Source organism: Conger conger, chromosome 11 (assembly GCF_963514075.1).
Source record: "Conger conger chromosome 11, fConCon1.1, whole genome shotgun sequence".
Lineage (NCBI taxonomy): Eukaryota > Metazoa > Chordata > Actinopteri > Anguilliformes > Congridae > Conger > Conger conger.
Genome location: NC_083770.1, coordinates 12,925,308 through 12,948,013, shown reverse-complemented (window position 1 = coordinate 12,948,013; position 22,706 = coordinate 12,925,308). Strand labels below are relative to the sequence as shown.

Sequence of the window (22,706 nt, the reverse complement as noted above, 5' to 3'; positions counted from 1 at the left end):
CCTCACCTGTACACACACCTGTACTCGCCTGTACACACACACACCTGCATCTCCTGTGGATGTGTGCTCACCTGCCTCACCTGTACACACACACCTGCCTCTCCTGTGGATGTGTGCTCATCTGCCTCACTTGTACACACACACCTGTACTCACCTGTACACACACACCTGCCTCACCTGTATACACACACCTGCCTCACCTGTGGATGTGTGCTCACCTGTCTCACCTGTACACACACACCTGCCTCACCTGCATACACACACCTGTCTCACCTGTACACACACACACCTGCCTGCCTTACCCACACACTCATTCTGACTCACAAACACATGAACACACACACAAACACACAGTAAAATGCCTTACGAGACCCAATCCGTAGATTAACACAGAGCCTCTGTCCGAAGCTGAGCCTGGTCTGGCGCGCTAACCCCGGTCTTATAGCGACGCGCGGCTAACCCCGGTCTTAGAGCGACAGCTAACCCCGGTCTTAGAGCGACAGCTAACCCCAGTCTTAGAGCGACGCACGGCTAACCCCGGTCTTAGAGCGACAGCTAACCCCAGTCTTAGAGCGACGCACGGCTAACCCCGGTCTTAGAGCGACGCGCGGCTAACCCCGGTCTTAGAGCGACGCACGGCTAACCCCGGTCTTAGAGCGACCGCTAACCCCGGTCTTATAGCGACGCGCGGCTAACCCCGGTCTTAGAGCGACGCGCGCGGCTAAGCGCCCGTTAGCATTGTAATGTGATCTTAAGCGGCGGTGACGGGCGGCTTTGATGCCGTAGCGCACAGCGGAAGGGAATGTTTGTGCAGGAGGGCACGTTCGGGCGCCTGCATTATTACAGAGGGGGCGTCTGGCACTGGCGCTGAACGTCCCCGCGCACTCTCTCTCTCTCTCCCTCTCCCTCTCCCTCTCCCTGTCTCTCTCTCTCTCTCTCTCTTTCTCGCTCTTCCCCGTCGCGCGCGGGGTGGAATGAAAGGTCCCACTAATGTCACGCCGTGTTCCCTCCTTTGTCACGGGCACAGAGCCGGCAGCCCCTGACAGCTGCCTAATTGGGCCCGGTGGCTGGTGTTTATCGGGCCCTGCCGGACTACGTTACCCACCATGCCCATAAATCCCGCCCACACCTGACTTCTGGAAAATGAAGATTTTCTTTCTGTCAGTGACTGATGGGAACCTGTGGTTTGTGTGTGTGTGTGTGTGTGCGTGCGTGTGCATGCCCTCGTGGGTGTGTGTTTGTGTGTGCGCGTGTGTGTTTGTGTTTGTTTGTGTGTGTATTCACATGTGGTTGTGCGTGCTGGTGTGTGTGTCTGTGTGTGTGTGTGTGTGTCTGTCTGTGTGTGTGTGTGTGTCTGTGTCTGTCTGTGTGTGTGTGTGTGTGTGTGAGAGTGCGTGTGCGTGAGCGTGTGCGTGTGCGTGAGCGTGTGTGTGTGTGTGAGTGTGAGTGTGAGTGTGAGTGTGAGTGTGAGTGTGAGTTTGTGTGTCTGTGTCTGTGTCTGTGTCTGTGTGTGTGTGTGTGTGTGTGTGTGTGTGAGTGTGAGTGTGAGTGTGAGTGTGAGTGTGAGTGTGAGTGTGAGTGTGTGTGTGTGTGTGTGTGTGTGTGTGTGTGTGTGTGTGTGTCTGTGTGTGTGTGTTTGGGCGTTTGATCATGTTTTACAGCCGCTACTCAGCTGCAGATAATGAAATTAATCTCTGTAAACAAGTGCAGTTCCCCCCAGCTCCACTGAGCTCCTCAGAGACCAGCCCTCATCAGCTGCTTAACCCTTCTGTGTGTGAGCTCCAGAGAGCTCTCACTGCCTCTCTGTCTGTCTCACTGTCACTCTCTCTCACTCCCTCTCTGTCTGTCACTTTCTCTCTCTCTCTTACTCTCTCACTCTTTATCTCACTCCCTCTCTGTCTCTTACTCTCTGTCACTCTTTCTTTCTATCTCTGCCCCTCACTATCTCACTCCCTCTCTCTCTGTGTGCCTCTCTTTTCTCTATATCGCTCTGCCTTTCACTCTGACTCCCCCTCTCCCTCTTTCTCCATCTGTGCCTCTGAACTTCAGGTTCCAGCTCAAAGACAGAGCCAGAACACAGAGAGGACTGGGGTTGATCAGTGTATGTAGATTTCCTCACTGTCTCTCAGGCTATGGCAAACTGTCACATATTTTGCTGCAATTGCTGCTGTATGTCCCTCTCCCAAGGTACATGGCGGGTAATTGGGAGAAGTTTGGAATTTCCGAATACAATTTCTCGCATTGAAGGATAATCTCTGTCTCAACCTCACCTGTCATACAGTGTTCACATGTTCTATCCTCCTTGGGTTTCCATTCGTTTCTGTCTTCCATTTTCTGTGGCTTTAGCCACTGCCGAGCCTGTACTCGGTCAGGATCCGTCTCTGCTTCGTATGGAGAGATCCTCTGCCTGTTGATAATCTCTTTTCCGGGCCCGATTCTAATTTGTTTCAGTGTCCCAATATTCCAAATAAGAGTGTTCAATTTACTTCATGATTCGGTTTACTCTAATTTGAGTTTGGTCAGCAGCGCTGGTCTGAAATAGATTTGTTGATTGATTCATTGAACTTAGGCGTCTCACTCCCACCCTTCTCTTTCGATCTCACTTTACATGAGAGCGCGATGGAGAGAGGGAGAATGGAGAAAGAGTGTGTTTGTATGTATGTGTAAGCCTTTCTCTCATTCTGCCTCTCTCTTTCTCTCCTTCCCTGTCTCGCTCCCTCTGTCTGTCCCGTTACGTGTTGTTTCAGCTGATTAATGCGGTCCCGTTTTCGAATCGATCCTCCGGTATCGCGGCACACAGAACGGCACCTCGCCGCGGCTCTAAGCGTCTCCTCCATTCCGGCTCCGTCGGGCCCGGTTGCCCGAGGAGATCAGTTTCTCAATAGAGGCTTCGCGTTAATGCGCTCTGACGCTGTGGAAAGGAAGGGAAAGACACAGGAAAGTGTATGAGGATGGACGGCGTGTGCGCTGGGGTCCCGACCCTCGGGGTAACCTCCACCAATCAGGGCTCCTCCGAGGCCCAGTGCTGGCAGCACGGGGACCTGATGGGCAGCAGAAGGGTCATTAGCGCATCAATAATTAATCATTACTGGTGGAGTAAAACTTTGCATAGGAGCAACACAGAGGCGATTCACATCGATTTTCCATAAAAGCCGAAACGCGGGCGCACGCACACACACTTACACACACACATAGACACACACACACACACACGTGGGCGCACACACTCGCACGTGCACACACCCTAACACACACACTCACTCACACACACACACACACAAACACAAACGTGGGCGCACACGCTCGCACGTGCGCATACACACACACACACACACACACTCATGCACATGAACACACAACCACGAGTGTGTATCATACACACACAAAAATGCAAGTGAAGTGAAGCCTGAGAAAAGTGCTGGAATGTTTCCCAGGCTTGGAAGAAGAAAATGAATGATTTCAGGGTTTCCCTCCCCAGTGGTGCGCTCTGACTGGCTGATTTCTCTCTCTGCAGGTTGGTGACGCTGGAAAATAGCCCTTCTATCACGCCGGAACTTCTCAGAATCTTTCAGAACATGTCCGCCCTTCTCGGTAAGTGTCCCCCACCACCCCCCCCACCCCGGTTCTTTCTTTCTTTCTTTCTTTATTACATTTTACATGATACAGTATCTGGGTTGTGTCTGTGGGCCTTGTTTGATCAGATGGTGGACCCTCTGACCTCACCGGGTGTGTGTTTATTTGTGTGCGCCCCTTCGTGTCTGTGTTTGCATGCCTGTGCATGTGTGCTTGTCTTTGTGTGAGTGTGTGCATTTGTGTGTCTGTGTGTGTCTGTGTGTGTGTGTTTACCTGTTCGTGTCTGCGTGTGCATGTCTGTGCATGTGTGTGTGGGTGTACGTGCTTGTGTGTGCCTGTTCGTGTCTGCGTTCGCACGGCTGTGCATGTGTGTTCATCTTTATATGTAAGAGAGTGAGTGTATGCGTACGTGTGTATACTCGATGGTCACTCCACCCCTTGAATAAGGATGACAGTGTGGCGGTCGTCCTCTGATATTGCCTGTTTGTAACGACGCTCACGTCACGCGGGTCTGGAGTGCGGCGCGCTCCGCCGAATGATTGACAGGCCGGGTGCCGTCGCTTCGGGAGGGGTCAGCCTCCGATTGGACCGAAGGTCTCCGCTGTTGTTGCAGACGCTGTTTGAGCCTTTGTTTGTTATTACGTGCGGGAATGACGGGAGAGAGAGCGGCGCATTCTCCGCGACTTCCTGTCGACGGCTTCCTGTCGGCGGCTCGGGTGCCATCGCAGAGGAAATTTGCGACATCTGTGGTCAGCAGAGATACGAGAGATGAAACCCCAAGTTAAATTATTTTCCGTGACATTGCTTGTATGCTTCACAGAAGCCCCTTTCCAGAGTGACATATACAGGTTTTTATGCCTCCGCGGCAGCCACGGCCAGAGGTCAACTTACCTGTGACATCAGAATGTTTTGCTTACCACTGTAGCTGAGAAAACGATCTTGGTTTATTTGGTTTGTTGATTGGTAATGTAGCTAATTATTCATTGATATTTCAGAGTTAGTATCAAACACTTTTTGTTTGGATATTCCTCCAATTGTTTTTGGTTTCACAGAAAGAAATTGGTGCAAATCAAATAAATTCATCCAATTTTTTTTTTTTAATCCAACTAATCAAATGTTTTTCTTGGTCTTATCATTCCACTACTCTGCCTTTAACTAAATATTCATGTTGTAATGAGAATTTTTTTTGTCAACATTGAACGTTGTTTACATTATAGGTAACACGGCAATGGCATATTCATTATTTTAGAAGTTTAGAAGTTATTGCTAAACAGATCAGGCTGTAAACTGCCACTTGACTGGTTGGCTGAGGCTTACAACCACGGGGCAGTTATTCCTCTCTGGTTTAACACTGTTTTCTTCTTCGCTGAATATTTTCCTGAAGCAATCCAGAATTACATTAGTTAGTTATGTAGCTGATGCTTTTATGACTGTTACACTAAGCAGGGGACAATCACCCTGGAGCAATGCGGGGTCAAGAGCCTTGTTCAAGGACCCAACAGCTGTGCGGATCTTATTGTGGCTACACCAGGGGCTTGCACCACCAATATTTACAAAAGTGCCACACCTGGAAATGGACACTCTGGTCCTTCTGATGCTCCTCTTCCTCATTGGGTCAGTCTGGGTAACGGCTCAAAGGCCGGGCTATCTCAGGCAGCTTCTTATCGAAACGAGCAGCCGCGGCGGCCATCTTGGAACGAGAGTGTGAGGTCAGCGTCGCGGAGCCGTTGGACGGCGGGTGATTTAGAGCGGCGTCGGCACCTCTAAGACCGGGCGGCGGGTAAACAAAGTGGCCGGCGCGGTCGTTGGCGTGAGGCTTCCCGTTCGCACGGTCCTGACCTCGTCAGCCTGACGGCGGAGATTAGCTCCGCGTGGGCGAGCGTCTTCGCCGGCGTCTCCCCAAGGTCCGAGGAGCAGTTCAGCCGCGAACCTGCACGATTTACGGCCCGACTTAAATCTTCACACAAACCGTCTGTCTTTCAGAGGGGGGGGGGGGGTTTGGCTGTCCAACTGGAAAAGAGCAAGTTCTGATTTACAGCAGAAAGTCTGTTGCTTCTTCTCTTTTTTTGGGGGGGGGGTGTAAAATCTCAGGTTTTACCGCATGACTCGGATGACTGAGGATTTAAAGTCAGTATTTACGCTTAGTTGTAATGTCTGTAATACCTTACAGCAGTTTTATGCAAATGCTGCATTGTGTTATGTGAGAAGTTAATGCAGATCTGTCCGGGAGTATGTCTTATGAGCGCTCCCACACCTACGTTTGCTACTGTACGTTTCCAGACTTGGAGAAGGGAAGCGATGAGATGAAACAACATTGTGCTTTGCGGTGCGGTATTAAAAGATAAAGGCCCTTTGCTGATAGGTCAAGGTGTGTACTTGCCGTGCATTATGATGAACGACAAATTTATATTCAACCTTCTCAACGTTCTGTCAAGCCGGAAAATGCCTCCCGCAGACGCAGAATTTAAACGTTTTAACATTTAAGCGTTTAGCTTCGCTGTAATAGGCCGTTATGTTTTCCGTCCCTTTCGGGAGTTATTTACTTGTAATTCGAGGCGAGAGACCGCGTGTGAAAAGGACCCTGTCCGTGGGGTCTTTCTCTCTGCCTCCCCCTCCCCCCGCACCCATCGCGAATTACCCGTTGAGCGGTAAAATAATTTTTCATAATTTCCCCGCTGGCGTCGGCGTCCCTAATGGAGAGCCTGACACCTCCCTTTAACGAGCTGCTGGCGGTGCGTAATGAACCCCGCGGCCCGCCGTTAGCCGCCGTTAGCCGCGCGCGCGTTTCCGCCGTTAGCCCGAGGGGCTATCTGCTCATAAATTAATTGAACAAACAGGCTTTAGGGGTTCAAGGCTTGGTTCGAAATGGATGCCCATCTGCTCTTTTTAAAATGTTAAAACTATATAATCGAGGGGAATGACCGGGCGCTTAGCGCGAGGCGGCTCTCGTTAGCACGTTAGCGCGGGCGTCGGGGAGGGTAGGCTCTCTCTGCCTGTCGAGGGCCTGCGTTCTCCCCACAGTGGTGCCAGCCAAAGGGCTTCCAGTCTGTTTTTACTGGCAGTTAATTAGCGGTGATGAAATGATCTGTGTAATATCCTCCTAAGACCCACCGATTCATCTGCATCCCCTGTAGGGTACGTGAGTGTCTGCTTTAAATCTGAAGTACCGTGTATTCTACTATGCTGGAACCTACCTGGCTTGATATGTCCATAAAATGATTAATAATGGTTAAGTTGTCCGTCTGAACTGCATGTTCTACATCCCTTTGTGTGGACTTTCTACTTTACCTGCTAGGTTAATACCCCACTCAACCTATTGGATTTCATTGATAGATTTCTTATTACAGTACATTTCTGTTGTACCTGTTCTCCTGTTACACCTCGCCAGCCAGCGATGGAAGGACCCCCTCCCCCCGCACACCCACACACACACACACACACACACCCACACACGCACACACCCGCACACACACACCCCCCCACACACACACACACACACACACACACGCACTCACACACACCCACACACACACACACACACACCCACACACACACACACACCCACACACACACACACACACACACCCACACACACACACACACACACACACACACACACACACACACCCACCCACACACACGCACACACCCCCACACACACCCCCACACACACACACATACACACCCACTCACACACCCACACACACACACACTCACACACATACACACCCACACACCCACACACCCACACACATACACACCCACACACCCACACACCCACACACTCCTTCCAAGATTTCTTCCTCCCAAGATTTTTTTTCTCGCACTCTTTGAGGGTTTTTCTCCCCACTGGGGATTTTTAGCTCACGTGCTCCCTTACCATCTGTTCTCTGTGAAAAGTGGTATACAAATAAAATAGAATTTAAATTATGCTGAATTCAAAATCTTTGCACTGCAACAAGTTCTTGTCATCCAAGACACTTGTATTATGTCCAAAAAATAAAAATACTAATTTAACCCATTATGGACTAAGGCACCCTATAGAAAACCCATAGAAAGGCAGAGGAATCACAGTTCATTTCAACGGTCATGTGTCTTGAAAAACGTGCAGGTCACATCTGTCTGTTAAGGGAGATGTAATGCGCAGGTCACATCCGTCTGTTAAGGGAGATGTAACGTACAGGTCACATCCATCTGTTAAGGGAGATGTAATGTGCAGGTCACATCCGTCTGTTAAGGGAGATGTAACACACAAGTCACATTCGTCTGTTAAGGGAGATGTAATGCGCAGGTCACATCCGTCTGTTAAGGAGTTAGAAAACTTGTTTTTTGATTCTCAGAAGGATATGTTTGAGAGTGAGGTTTTATCAAGTGGTTGGTGTCTTCGTGTCTCATTCATCGACTGGCTGATTTATGTTGACTGAAGCCTTCTGATTGGCTGACACAAGCCAGGGCATTGTGGTTTGTGACAGCTCCACCCTTTACAGGCTTCATGTTGCTATAGTGATGGAGAGAGACGATTGAAGCATCAAACTTCAAACCTCACAGCTGAATCAAATCAACCTTTATTAAGCATCGGGGTCATTTCCGTATCAGTTCTGCCCTAATTCCGTCAATGAAAATAATTTTTTGTGAGGATTAATTCCTTGAATTGGCTGAATCTAAATTATGGTTATGCTGTATGGATATTTTGTGGCAATATTAATTGCTGATATTTGACTGGCCATAATTGGCTGATTATATTACATCATATTTATTTGGCTTTTATCCAAAGCAACGTATATTAAGTGCATACCAAAGGTCCCAGGAGCAGCAATAGAACGCAGGTCAGATACGGTGCAATTCACATCGTAGTGTCAGTTATCCATAGCCATGGACCTTAAATCTAATTTGCATGGTAAATATTGGCGAAGTCAGTAAAGTTATGGCATATCATAAACTAGAAGCTGCACAAGGCCGATGGCACTTTTACATTGTAACTCAAATTACGACCGAGTTTCCGCATTCAAGGAAAAATGTACATGGCTACAAAATAACAAAAATAACAACAAAATCTTTCAGCTTGTATGGGTTGAGAGAGGCACTGACTCTTTGTATGGCTTAGATTGTGATTGACTGGTACATTAAACTAGTTTCATACATTAAGCATATTGGCCAGGTTGGCTATGCCCCTATAGCCGGGTTCCTGCCAAGATGTCTCCCCATTGGGGAGTTTTTTTTCTCCCCTCAGGCAGTCATTTACCTCGTATGCTGTTGGGGGCTCAGGGCTGATATGTTTCATTCGCTTCTGTGCTACTCTGTAAAGTGTCTTTGTGACAGTCTTCTGTGAAAAGCGCAGTACAAAACAAATTGAATTGAACTGAATTGAAATAAAATGCTAAATAAAATCCGTTCAGACGACTGTAATTGGGTGACTTTTTGAGCGTGACGGTGTCTCTGCAGCATCAGCGTTATGATGCCCCTCCGATGCCCCCTCCCCCCCCTAACCCGCTTACAGTATCTCTGAGTTTGGGCTTCTTGCATTGAGCTGCGGATCCAAACATCCAAGGGCAAAAACCAGTCGATGGGAAAACTCCTTTATACCTATAGCCGTAGGCTGCTGAACTACAATACTTGGTCCCACTAACTGCTTTTTAACTTGTAATTGTTGTTTGCAGTGTGTGTATTGTGAATATCTGTTGTGCCTTCTTTATTGTATTGATTTTTTATGTTTTTCTTTTCTCCTGACTGCTGCAAAGGAAATGTCTCATATTGTGTCAGTAATGGGGCTGAACTGAATTTCTGCCGAGTCATCATATCGGCCAATCCTGTCGGCCATCTTAGCCCTGGGCCAGTACCACTAGGTTTGTAAGCCATTATCCCCTCTTACTGCCGACAACAACCTTGATATTATCATAATTAGAATGGGATTAACGCCGTCCCTTGATGCCGAATCCCCTTTGACCAGCGCTGGCGGTTGTTTGAGTTGGAAAAGCTCCGCTGTGGCCGAGCCGTTTCTCGCGTGTTTATCAGATAATTAGACGGCCGTTATCGCTCGTCGGCTCGTTTGTGTTCCCGTCTCTTTGTTACCCGAGTGGCCTCGGCGCGTGGCGTTGCCGAAAGGTCAACAGCCCTGATGCGGAGCGCCTGGAGCACGTTGCATGCTGGGAGATCTCCCGGTTTGCGTGCGTGTGCTAGTTTCTGTCCCTCATGGTGTCGGGATCAATTAACACGCGCCGGAGATGTCTCCGCGCCTCTTCCCTCTGAACAGCTTGTGGGGCTGGCTGGTTATGAAACAGACAGTTATCCTTTGAAAAGTGGCAGCGATGGGGATCTGCTTTGTGCGGGAGCCCTGCTTTCTGTCCTCCATATGGTCCTGCTGTCATCTGTTTGACCAGTGCGCCCGTGAATACGGGTAGAGTCCTTCTGTTCAGTTCAATCCTGTTCATTTCTGTTCTCTTCTGTTCATTTCTGTTCTGTTCTATTATATTCTGCTGCATTCTATTCTATTCACTTCTGTTCTGTCATATTCTACTGCATTCTATTCGTTTCATTTCTGTTCTGTTCTGTTATATTATGTTCTGCTGCATTCTATTCTGTTCTACTCTGCTTTCTGTTCCACTCTGTTGTGTTGGCATGGTTCTGGCGCAAAATGGCTGCCGTTGCATCGCCCAGGTGGGTGCTTCATTCCCCCTCTTCACTGTAAAGCGCTACATCTGTCCAACTGTCTATCTATCGGTCTATCTATCGATTGTGGTCAATTCAGTCCTACTCTATTCTGTTCTACTGTATCCTATTGGATTATGCTCTCTTGCGTTCTATACTTTTATCGGGTGCACTGCTGTACGGTTGAGAGCGTGCTCTTTGGGGCGCACCGGAGGGTGGATGATTAGCAGGGTCATAAAGCCGGACTGAGGATGTGCAGTGTAGTTATATTACAGAATGAAAATGATACAACGCGCTGGCTCCTCTTCAGAAGCACTACTATCACACACAGATTCTCATCTCTCCCCTGGCAGGGAATTTAATGTATTTAGCTATTTATTTATTTATTTATTTATTTTCTACTACTTCCATGCCCCTCTTTGTTCACGTGGGATGGAAGCAGAGAGGGTAACTCATACAGATGGGGTCAGAATACATGGGGTGTAATGGCGACAAAATCGAACCCCCCGAACACAGGAGGGGACGGGGGGAGGGGGGGGGGGGCGTTCTTATAGGGAGCAAGGGACCCTATGGCCCGCAGTTTTACTTTTTGCGTTTCTGGAGTGTTCTGTCATGTTTGGCAGCCCTGCCCTGCCCCTGCCACATCCTGCGACAAAACACCAGAACACAGCCTGGCGTTCATCTCGTCTCAGAATCTTCTCCAAAATCCTCAGCCGCCATTTTGGCCAGTTGTTCCTGGGAAAACGGCACAGACAGGGTTAGATTCCAGACCTTAAACTGCGTAGTGCTTACTTTAGATTTGTACCTTAGTTCTCGGTTAACGCCGTTAAACTGCGCTGGTGCTTTTATGATGTTGTTAAGTGTACGCTCGCTTCTTTGTGGGCCTGGATGACTCGTTAGCACATGCAAAACCTTTTAGCGCTCACAAACTATCAACACAACCGGCGATTGGTGCAAAACAATTACCGTGACCAATCATTGGTCATGTTACTAGCTTTGCGTGTGCTAAAAGGTTTAGCACGTGCTAAAGGTCTCAGTAAGCCAGGCACTGGTAGTGTGGAAGCGCAGGTTTCTGTTGATCCTATGGCTCTGATGCACTGTAGGTTCCTCTGGTGAGGATATATTTTTATTGAACCGGGGGTAATTTGTCCTGTGCATTTCACCCATCCTAGGTACTTAGGAGCAGTGGGCAGCCACAATGCAGCGCCCAGGGACCAACTCACTCAGTTCTGGCGCCAGTGCCGTGGTCAAGGGCAACGGCAGGAGCACACATAACCTGATATACGTGTCTTTCGGTGTGGGAGGAAACTAGAGTAATGGGATTTGAACCCACCACCTCCTTCTTGCGAGGCAACAGCGCTAACCGCTACGCCACCGCGCCGGTCCGTCTGTGCGCCCAGGACCCTCTGCTGAGTGAGTGTGGCGCAACGCAAAGAACGGCAACGCTCTCGGCTCCAGCCGAACACCGCACCCGGGACTCCCCCAGAATGAGCGCAGCGTGTCCGAGAGTTATCTGCACAGTGTGTCAGTGTTATCTGCACAGTGTGTCAGTGTTATCTGCACAGTGTGTCAGTGTTATCTGTACAGTGTGTCAGCGTTATCTGTACAGTGTGTCAGCGTTATCTGTACAGTGTGTCAGCGTTATCTGCACAGTGTGTCAGTGTTATCTGCACAGTGTGTCCCTGCGTTATCTGTACAGTGTGTCAGCGTTATCTGCACAGTGTGTCCCTGCGTTATCTGCACAGTGTGTCAGTGTTATCTGTACAGTGTGTCAGTGTTATCTGCACAGTGTGTCAGTGTTATCTGTACAGTGTGTCAGCGTTATCTGTACAGTGTGTCAGTGTTATCTGCACAGTGTGTCAGTGTTATCTGCACAGTGTGTCAGCGTTATCTGCACAGTGTGTCAGCGTTATCTGCAGTGTGTCTGTGTTATCTGCACAGTGTGTCACTGTTATCTGCACAGTGTGTCAGCGTTATCTGCACAGTGTTTCAGCGTTATCTGCACAGTGTGTCAGCGTTATCTGCAGTGTGTCTGTGCTATCTGCACAGTGTGTCACTGTTATCTGCACAGTGTGTCACTGTTATCTGCACAGTGTGTCCCTGCGTTATCTGCACAGTGTGTCCCAGTGTTATCTGCACAGTGTGTCACTGTTATCTGCACAGTGTGTCCGAGCGTTAGTGGTACAGTGTGTCCCTGCGTTATCTGCACAGTGTGTCCCTGCGTTATCTGCACAGTGTGTCCCTGCGTTATCTGCACAGTGTGAGAGCGTTATCTGCACAGTGTGAGAGCGTTATCTGCACAGTTTGAGAGCGTTATCTGTACAGTGTGTGAGAGCGTTATCTGCACAGTGTGTCCCAGTGTTATCTGCACAGTTTGAGAGCGTTATCTGTACAGTGTGTGAGAGCGTTATCTGCACAGTGTGTCCCTGCGTTATCTGCACAGTTTGAGAGCGTTATCTGTACAGTGTCCCAGCATTATCTGCACAGTGTGTCCGAGCATTATCTGTACAGTGTCACGGTTATGTTTGGGATTTTCGGTCCCGGTCTCTGCTGAATACCGCAAACACGGATCCCATTTCCTCGGCCCATCTGCAGGCGGCCAGCACCGACGCGCTACAGATTCTCTGATCCAGAATTTATACTGTCTTCATTTTTTCATTTTATTTTTACCACAGGGAGTTTGTTGCTGGCATTTTTTGCGCTGTAATCTCGATCATCATCTGTCTTAAAATTCTTTCCCCCTCACCATACAAAAAAAACAAAAACAAAACAAAACATTCTTTCAATATTTTTGTTGTGCTTGCTCTATTCGCATGGGCCCCTTGTTGCTTTCAGTGGATGTTCCAGACGCTGCGTCTGATTGGTGGAGGTACTGCAGAGCATTATGGGGAGGCGCTTGGTCTCGCAGTTGTGCAGTTTTGCCGTTAACTCTTGACCCGCATTTTTGCGACTGCTGTTTTCCGCGCCAGGTCATATATGTTTCACGTTCCCAATCTCAAACTGGCGTGATTGGACTGCAGGTTCCTGCGCTGAGTGTGCTGTCAGGCAGTGTTCTTGCTGATCTCTGATTGGTTGTGAAGCCTGGAGCGATTGTGCAGCTCTGGTGATTTAGCACCTTCTCCTGACACTCACGCGCGCACACACACACACACACACGCACACTCACACACACTCATACACAGGCGCGGCTACCCACACGATCTCAATCTCATGACCCAGAATGCCTCAGGCCAGTTAACCCTGACAGGCCATCTCCCCAAGGAACGGCAGGCTGGCAAACACACGTCCCCGGGGTAGGGCACCCTGACAGCTCCACCTGCCCCTCTCATCACCCCTGCACCCCTCTCATCGCCCCTGCACCCCTCACTCCCCTAAGGGAACGGCCTTCCTCTCATTACTTCCCCAGTCGACATTCTTCCCTCTTTTCCGGTCTGTTATGCCGCAAAGATTTGGTGCGTTTGTGTCAGCGGTGGTAGGTCTTTTCGCACAACGTGTGGAGGTTGTCCTCGCGAAACCAGCTGGCATGCTAACCGATGTTGCTTGCTTTGAGAGAACTTTATCAGCTGAATTTCAGCTTGGGATGCATGATATCATAGATGTCATACAGTACTGTGCAGAAGTCTTAGGCACCCTAGACTTGTAGAACTGCAGGACAGAGAAGTGACGCAGTTTTAATGCTGAAGGGTGGTCACAAAAAATATTGATTTGATTCAGTTTTTAACTGTTCTGCCTAATGACTAAAATGTAATGTAAAATGTATAGTATGTTTATTTAGGGACCATTCATTGAATTATTTCTAAAGAATCTTATCTGTACAGAATGTTATACAGGTGCCTAAGACTTCTGCACAGTACTTTATATCACTATTGGTAAATGTTAATTTCAATTTTCATGAACTTATCGGTCAGTTGAGACCAATGTGGCAACTAGACATTATTCCTCTCTGCTAAAGGCCAGTGTGTCGTCTTTGTACAGGGCCGTGGCTGGAAACAATGTAACAATGTAAAATTACAATTGCCAAAATATTGTTAAAAGAAACTCTGTTAATATGAATCATACTTTTATAAACTATTATTAAATATTAACAATAAACTCAAATATAAGAACAGCTTTGGTTTCATGAAGACAATTCACGCGACATTTAAAAAAACGTATAAAATATTTTTGCTGTAGATAACCTATCAGTATTGAACTGTAGCTATTAATCCGGTCAAATGGGCCTATTTATCAATACTGTATCAATACAAAACAAAACGAGCGCCAGAGTGAAGGCTGTTGTGACAGCTCATACACAGCCTGCGGCCCCGTCTCACCGATAGCCGACCGCGTCTCACTTCCTTAATGTTCTGCCACTGCCTGGCAACGAGGGCAGAGGAGAACTTTTGCCCCGGCAACGCGTTGCTGGCGCTGAATGTCTGAAACCGTGGAAACGGTCAGACAGGCCCGGTCAACGTGATCCAGGTTGCCGTCTTTGACGTTGAGGGTAAAAAGGTCAAAGACAGACACACACACACACGCACGCACACGCACGCACACACACAAACAAACACATATACACACATACATACACACACACACACACAAACAAACACATATACACACACACACACACAAATGCACACACACACAAACACATACACATACACACACACACGCACACGCACGCACACACACACACAAACACATATACACGCGCACACAGAAACGCACACACACACGCACACACGCACATACACACACACACATACACACACACAGAGGGCTGTGTGTTTGACCTTCTCCCTTCCACACGGACAGTTAATGATGATAATCCCCACTGAGAGAAGATTTAATCTCTCTTCTGCTCCAGCTTCATGAATATTTATCTCATCAGCACAGCCGGGCCGCCTCTCACGGGCTCCACTCTTAAGTAACCGAGTGTGTGTGGGCGCTCGTGTGAGTGTGTGTGAGTGTGTGTGGGCGCTCGTGTGAGTGTGTGTGAGCGCTCGTGTGAGTGTGTGTGGGCGCTCGTGTGAGTGTGTGTGAGTGTGTGTGGGCACTCGTGTGCGTGTGTGTGAGTGTGTGTGAGTGTGTGTGAGTGTGTGTGAGCGCTCGTGTGAGTGTGTGTGGGCGCTCGTGTGAGTGTGTGTGGGCGCTCGTGTGCGTGTGTGTGAGCGCTCGTGTGCGCCCGTGTGTGTGTGTGTGGGCGCTCGTGTGAGTGTGTGTGAGCGCTCGTGTGAGTGTGTGTGAGCGCTCGTGTGAGTGTGTGTGAGCGCTCGTGTGAGTGTGTGTGGGCGCTCGTGTGAGTGTGTGTGAGTGTGTGTGAGTGTGTGTGAGTGTGTGTGAGTGTGTGTGAGCGCTCGTGTGAGTGTGTGTGAGCGCTCGTGTGAGTGTGTGTGGGCGCTCGTGTGAGTGTGTGTGAGTGTGTGTGAGTGTGTGTGAGCGCTCGTGTGCGTGTGTGTGGGCGCTCGTGTGAGTGTGTGTGAGTGTGTGTGAGTGTGTGTGAGCGCTCGTGTGCGTGTGTGTGGGCGCTCGTGTGAGTGTGTGTGAGCGCTCGTGTGAGTGTGTGTGAGTGTGTGTGAGCGCTCGTGTGAGTGTGTGTGAGCGCTCGTGTGCGTGTGTGTGAGCGCTCGTGTGAGTGTGTGTGAGCGCTCGTGTGCGTGTGTGTGAGCGCTCGTGTGAGTGTGTGTGGGCGCTCGTGTGAGTGTGTGTGGGCGCTCGTGTGAGTGTGTGTGAGCGCTCGTGTGCGTGTGTGTGGGCGCTCGTGTGAGTGTGTGTGAGTGTGTGTGGGCACTCGTGTGCGTGTGTGTGGGCGCTCGTGTGAGTGTGTGTGAGCGCTCGTGTGAGTGTGTGTGAGCGCTCGTGTGCGCCCGTGTGTGTGTGTGTGAGCGCTCGTGTGAGTGTGTGTGGGCGCTCGTGTGAGTGTGTGTGGGCGCTCGTGTGAGTGTGTGTGAGCGCTCGTGTGAGTGTGTGTGAGCGCTCGTGTGCGCCCGTGTGTGTGTGTGTGGGCGCTCGTGTGAGTGTGTGTGGGCGCTCGTGTGAGTGTGTGTGGGCACCCATAATGTAAATGTTGTCACCCATAATTTACCCATACTGTCCCTCTCCGCCTCAGCTGATGTGTGGTGAGCATTCTGGCACAAAATGGCTGCCGTTGCATTGAGACGAGTTCCCCCTCATCACTGTAAAGCGCTTTGAGTCGTCGGCTGGTGAGAACTATATGAATGCAGGGAATTAAGGAATTAATTATATTTTTCTATGGACGCATTATCACTTTGTTGATGGTTGAGGAGAATATGTCCCCTTCAATGTTATATTCATTCCCAGTTAGATTTCTTGTGCTGAAAATTCAGTGATATAACGACGAGGCTTCTGAGTAAAAAGGTGCGATATAAATGCAACCTAATAGTAAAACGGGACTATATATTTGTGGTGTGTTGGGGGCAACAATAAAAATGGCAAATCGTGACGACGTTCGCGGTGATTTTCAGACGCGGCGTCAGCGAGGCGGAGGGCTAAGAGCGATTGAACCCAGGCTCCTCCCTTCCAGCCGTTTCCGTGGTTTCCGCTGTTTGTCCGCCGGTCTCGACAAGTCGTTTCACGGCTTCGGGGAGTTGATAAACAGGGAACGGGGGGTCCTTAACGTCATTATAACATCAACCCATTTCTCATTGTAAGTTAATGGACGCGCTCTACGGAGTTGTAAACTCTGGTATTTTATGGATCTGTGGTCTTCCTTGGGGGGGGGGGGGATACCGTGGATGGAACCAGCGGCTGGAGGGAGAACGACGAAAAACAAACATACAAGAAAAAAGATGGCTACTGGCGTTAATCACTCAGATGGGGCTTTCGGTTGTGTTTTTATGAGCTCAAATAAAGACTGGGAGCATCGATCTTATTTAGCCTCTTAATCGATACCGCTCCGTTCTTTAATAACTCCACGGCTCGTTAATAATTTCCTGATTTTATCTCCCGCCGATCTGTCGATGCAGCCCTATTGTGTCGAGTAGGTAACTGGAGCGGTTGGGTCGTTTATAAAAATTTTAATAATGAACCGGGAGTAAAACACCCTGGCCCCAAACAATCCACACCCCGCCTGCAAATCGATCCTGTCTTCTGCTAGGCCCTAATTCAGACTGTACCACTTAGATTTTTTTAAAGATTTACTCTTAAAAACGGAAACCTTTCCCCAGCCATTGAGCGAGTGGTTTTTGTCATTCTTGACAATAAAACACATCCACTCAGAGGAGAGGTTCAAACATATAACCTGGGACGTAATGAACTTTGCACTTTATTTACAAACATTACAGTGGGAGAAAGGGAGAAAAATGATGGAACCGGAAAAAAGATGTCTGCACATGTGTTTCTGTGTGTGTGTGTGTGTGTGAGAGAGAGAGAGAGAGAGAGTGTGTGTCCGTGTGTGTGGGAGAGTGTGTGTGTGTGTGTGTGTGAGAGAGTGTTTGTGTGTGTGTGAGAGTGTGTGTGTCCGTGTGTGGGGGAGAGTGTGTGTGAGTGTGTGTGTGAGAGAGAGTGTTTGTGTGTGTGTGAGAGCGTGTGTGTGTGTCCGTGTGTGTGAGAGAGAGAGTGTGTGTGTGTGTGAGAGAGATTGTGTGTGTGAGAGAGAGAGCGTGTGTGTGTGTGTGTGTGTGAGAGAGAGAGAGAGAGAGACAGAGAGTGTGTGTGTGTGTGTGTCCGTGAGTGTGAGTGTGTGTGTGTGTGTGTGTGTGTGTGTGTGACAGTGTGTGTATGTTTTGGGGAAGGGCTATTTCCGCTTGTCAAAGCTATTTTAATTTGGCTCAGATTTGAGGCTTATCTGTACGCCGTTTCGATGTTCCTCTCCTTTACACACAAAAGCGGGTGGAAAGGAGAGATAAAAAAGGGACAGGGTCCATCTGTTTCATTCTCATGATTTATTTCCCGCTAAAGACCGTTTGCCTTGGAGCCCCCGACGGCTACCTGGCAGCAATAATCACTGATGTCACAAACTAAAAAAATAATAATAATAATGTTTTTAATACCCTTGCATATGCTGAGTGTCAAACTACCAGCGCTGGAACTAAACAGCTATGATGTTCAAAAAATATCGACGTGCTTCAAACCGGCTATTGAAGAGCCCAGACAGGTGTTATGTAACGGGAGTCAGTACTTGTGACTGACATTTTAGCATCTGTGCTGTTCTCCTGAAGGGCGCTGGGAAAGGTGCCGCTGTGCCCCAAATGTCCCGTGTCCCTCTATGATTTCCTGTCCTGTCAGCAATGTGCGCTCAATCACTTTAAAGCGTCTGTGCTTTCCCAGTCTTTGTTCTTGCTTGTTTTTTTTTTTTGTTGTTTTTTTTCTAGTTACCCGGGGCGTAAGGCTCCAAGATTAGGTAGGAGTAGGTAAGAGGCAGGAACTGTAAATAATCTGTGTTCTTTACTCAGCTGCAGGGGAGTAGCTTCACACAACAACAACAAGATGTTCACGCAATAAGACGTATGTTCACACACCAAGTCCCACAGAGTCCCTCTGGGCATTTATGATTCATATCACATCGCCACTTTAAAAGGATTCCTGATGTATGATGTTGTGAGTTTTTGAGATCTGGCACATAAGAACCCCCCCTCTCCCCCCCCCCTTTCCAATTTAAAGGGTTCCTCAAAACGAAAGCGCTGTGCTCGGAGCGGAATGCTCTTTATTAGACACAGCGCGGCCGTCCTGGCGGGGCAGTTGATCAACGGCGCGGTTAGCTCGGCTGTTTTTCGGGGAGGAACGCTGGCCTCGCCGGGGATTTGGGCTGAGGGACGGCGGCGCGCTCAGCGTTCATGCGTTCACGCGGTCGGCCGGTTTGATTGATGTCTCTCGCTGTCGACGGAGGAGGCTCTGAAAAGAGCCAGAGCACTCGAGGTTTATCAGCACCTACCAGTCTGGGACTTAGTCTGGGTGCAAAGCTAAATTTGTCCTTTTTTTAATTCGCATATAAATCATCTGTTTGCCGGTTATAATAATACTGTCATGCGTAAATGTGTTTTTTATAGAGTCACGGCATGTTATTTCATCATAAGACATACTTTTTTTTAAAGGAAACTTTGCGGTCATTTCAGTGGCCAAGGAAACTTGTCTCTGGGTGCTATGGTATGTTAGGATAGTGTATTATTTTCATTATAAAGCTTTATTTGTTCATAAAACATTGTTTTAATAGGGGATCACTCCTGTGTGTTACAGTTAAGGGGGGGTACTTGTGTCCGCCACCACCAGTGTGAGTGTGTGAGTGTGTGAGTGTGGAGTGTGGAGTGTGTGGAGTGAGTGAGTGAGTGAGTGAGTGAGAGAGTGAGAGAGTGAGAGAGTGAGTGAGTGTGCGTGTGCGCGCAGTGTGTGAGTGTGTGAGTGAGTGAGTGAGAGACCCCCCCTTGAGTGATGTCTGGCAGACATTTTACAGCGGATGGTATTGCACATCAGCCGAGGTGAAAGAGGAAATGATGAATCCAGTTAAACTGGGGCTTGATTAGGTGGGACCGGGCTGGAGATTTATCCAGGAGCCGGTTGCCGTGTGATGTTTAATGACTGCGGAAAGGGAAAAGTCTCAGCCCGAGAGAGGGATTAATCCCCTGGGAATGAAGCCTGTCCTCAGCTCTGTAGTGCTACGCTAACTGCTAACACGTTCAGGGACAACGAGAACAGACATTTGTGCGCTTTAAGCGCGGGGTCTGTAACGATCAACGCGGACGCTCCTGATAAGTAACCACTTTATTCGTCTCCTAGGGAAACGGCGGGAAAGCCGCCTAATGCGTTTATGGGAAGTTCTGACGATGGAAATCCATTCTTAGCGGCAGGAAATTCGGACCAGTCCTGACTGAGACCTTTTGGGATCAAACCACGATCCATACACCTCACACAGCGACCGATCGATGCTCTTGTTTGTCCCCAAAGTGCCAAACGACAGGTGGTAACTGAAAGCATGTCAGCCCCCGGTAGAAAAAGGCAGCCCACTAACTACATTTCCTGACACCAACAGAAGGAGCAGGCTACGATCGATACAGAAAAAAAAAAAAAGATCAGCGTTCCAGCTTCTGAAAATCCACCACACAGAGTTGCAGAAGAGCGTGTATGATATGATTGCTGGGCCTGGATCAGCTCTTTTAATATGTACACACATTCCGCCATTTTTAGCACCGCGTGGATTCTGACCCTGGGTTAAGTCAAACTCGGATGTTGCAAATGGGCTTCGTTTTCATTAAAATAGTAATTTCTTCAGTATCTTTCTCTATTTTTGAGAACTTTAGAGTTACATGTAGTTACAAGGATGCCCAACATCAGATGGTATTCAAATTTTGTTCTCTGCTTTTACTGTACGAGTGAAAATAATCAGTGGAAGTGTCCGAATCGAAACAGATTGGTGTCGTAGCTGATGAAGAGCCGGCCTCTGTGCTTATGCTAACACAGGGTTAGTAAAGCACTGTTGTTATTGATAAAGAGCCACACTGCGCTAATGCTAACACAGGGTTGATAAGGCACTGTTGTTACTGATAAAGAGCCAGACTGTGCTAACACTAACACAGGGTTGGTAAGCACTGTTGTGACTGATAAAGAGCCAGACTCTGCGCTAATGCTAACACAGGGTTGGTAAGGCACTGTTGTTACTGATAAAGAGCCAGACTCTGCACTAACGCTAACACAGGGTTGGTAAGGCACTGTTGTTACTGATAAAGAGCCAGACTCTGCGCTAACGCTAAGAGTTCCATCGCCGTTTCTGCTGCAGCACTGCAATGTTCCGTCTCGGACCACGCCACATAAATATCCATAGCAGCAGGGAACATCTCTCTTTTTCCGGAAACGATAAAATAGACATAACTGAGCTAAATATCTGGTCAATTGCATTTGCATTCTGCTCAAAGTGCCAAAGTGGAAACATTTAATGGCTGCGTGATTGCATTTCACAGGCGCCAGTTGCCTAGCCGTAGCGCTACACTTCTGCCATGCTATTTTATTATTCTATTACGGAATAAAACATCTGTGGAATCGCAGACGTCAGCATGCGATAATGTGCGAGCACTGCGTTGGTGATAATAGCTCAAGGCTAGTATCGGTCATTATCGGGCAATAAATATCCCGGCTATGTGGTTCTAGCATTAGCCTGACTTAGCACGTTTTAGCCACCGTGTACAACTTCCCTCTGCAGTGCAGTTAAGCCAACATCAGTTATTATGGGCCGATAAAGAGCCAGACTATTCCGGCGTTAGCCTGGCTTTAGCACGTCTTAGCCTCTGCAGTGCAGTTGCAGTTTAGGGAAAAACCCCTGAAAAAAACTGATGGCCAGTTTTTCAGTCACAGATTAAGCCTAGTTCTAGACTAAATTCTATTTTGAATGGAGATTTTTTTATATATAAAACTCAATTTAGTCCAGGACTAAGCTTAATCTGAGTCCATGAAACCGGCGCTGAATGTACTTTGTTTAAGCGGAAGAAGCAGGGTATAAAACATTGAGGGTGTAAAACATTGAGGGTGTAAAGCATTGAGGGTGTAAAGCATTGAGGGTGTAAAGCATTGAGGGTGTAAAAAGCGTGATATTATGTCTGTTGATACACACATTTTGCTCTGGAGTGCGCTGTAAAAGCCCTGATGGTTTCTGCTGAGAAGCTCTTGAGGGAAACTTGTGGAGCCTCTCGCCCCGCCTCGTGATCAGCGTCTCCAGCCCCCTCCAGCACGACGCGCAGAGCGAGGGCCGCTCAAGAGCTCTCCTCCAGCGGCGTGAAACATCCCTCCGTCCTCTCCTCCGCTCCTCTCCTCTCCGTAGTGGAGATAAGACCCGTCTCTCTCTCTCTCTCTCTCTCTCTCTCTCTCTCTCTCAGGCTTTGCGCAGCCTGTCCGTCCACTCGCTCGCCGGTTTCCGAGGCGACGCTAACGCTAACGCTAACCCCCCCCCCCCCCTCCAGAAGCCCCTCTCGGCCCACGCCGGAGAGGTGGAGACGAGCTGATGAAAGCTGCACTCCTCCAGTGAGAGCGAGGGTAGTGCTCGTTTGGGGGAGGGGGGGGAGTCTAAAGCAGTCTTCAGGGACTGGGTGCAGCCCCTGGGTCCGCCTGCAGGGGGTGCTGTTAGGAAAGCAGTGGGGGGGGCAGCCTTCCCTCTGAACCATGCAGTGAAGGAGACACCCTGCCCCTCTCCATCTCTGAGTGTGTTACTGTGAGTAATGTTTCTAACAGAAACACAAAGAATGTACACTACAACAGATTGTTTATCACGGAGTGGACTGTGGAACAGTGTATTCTATTAGGGTTTGTACCAGTGGTTTATTGTAAGAGGGTTTGTAATGGAGTCTACTGTATCATAGTTATTTAATGGTGTGTAGTGTAACACAGGGTTTGTACGTGATCTGATTCACGGAACCAGGAAGTGTGAACTGAGTGGACTCGTACAGTAGTGCGTGCGAGAGAGAGATGGAATGAGGAGAGGAAGAGAATAGACAGGGCGACGGCACACACTGAGAGAGACACACACTGAGAGAGACACACAAGCTGAGAGAGACACACACACGAGA

The 22,706-nt window shown here is 48.7% G+C and overlaps 1 protein-coding gene across 1 annotated transcript in view; it reads left to right on the top strand.

The window, feature by feature from the left end:
• ipo11 (importin 11) overlaps positions 1-22,706 on the top strand; it is a 180,455-nt gene that overhangs the window by 86,432 nt on the left and 71,317 nt on the right. The window contains exon 22 of the mRNA XM_061260129.1: positions 3,515-3,591. Within this exon, the coding sequence (XP_061116113.1) occupies positions 3,515-3,591 (77 nt within the window). The remainder of the gene's footprint in view (positions 1-3,514; positions 3,592-22,706) is intronic.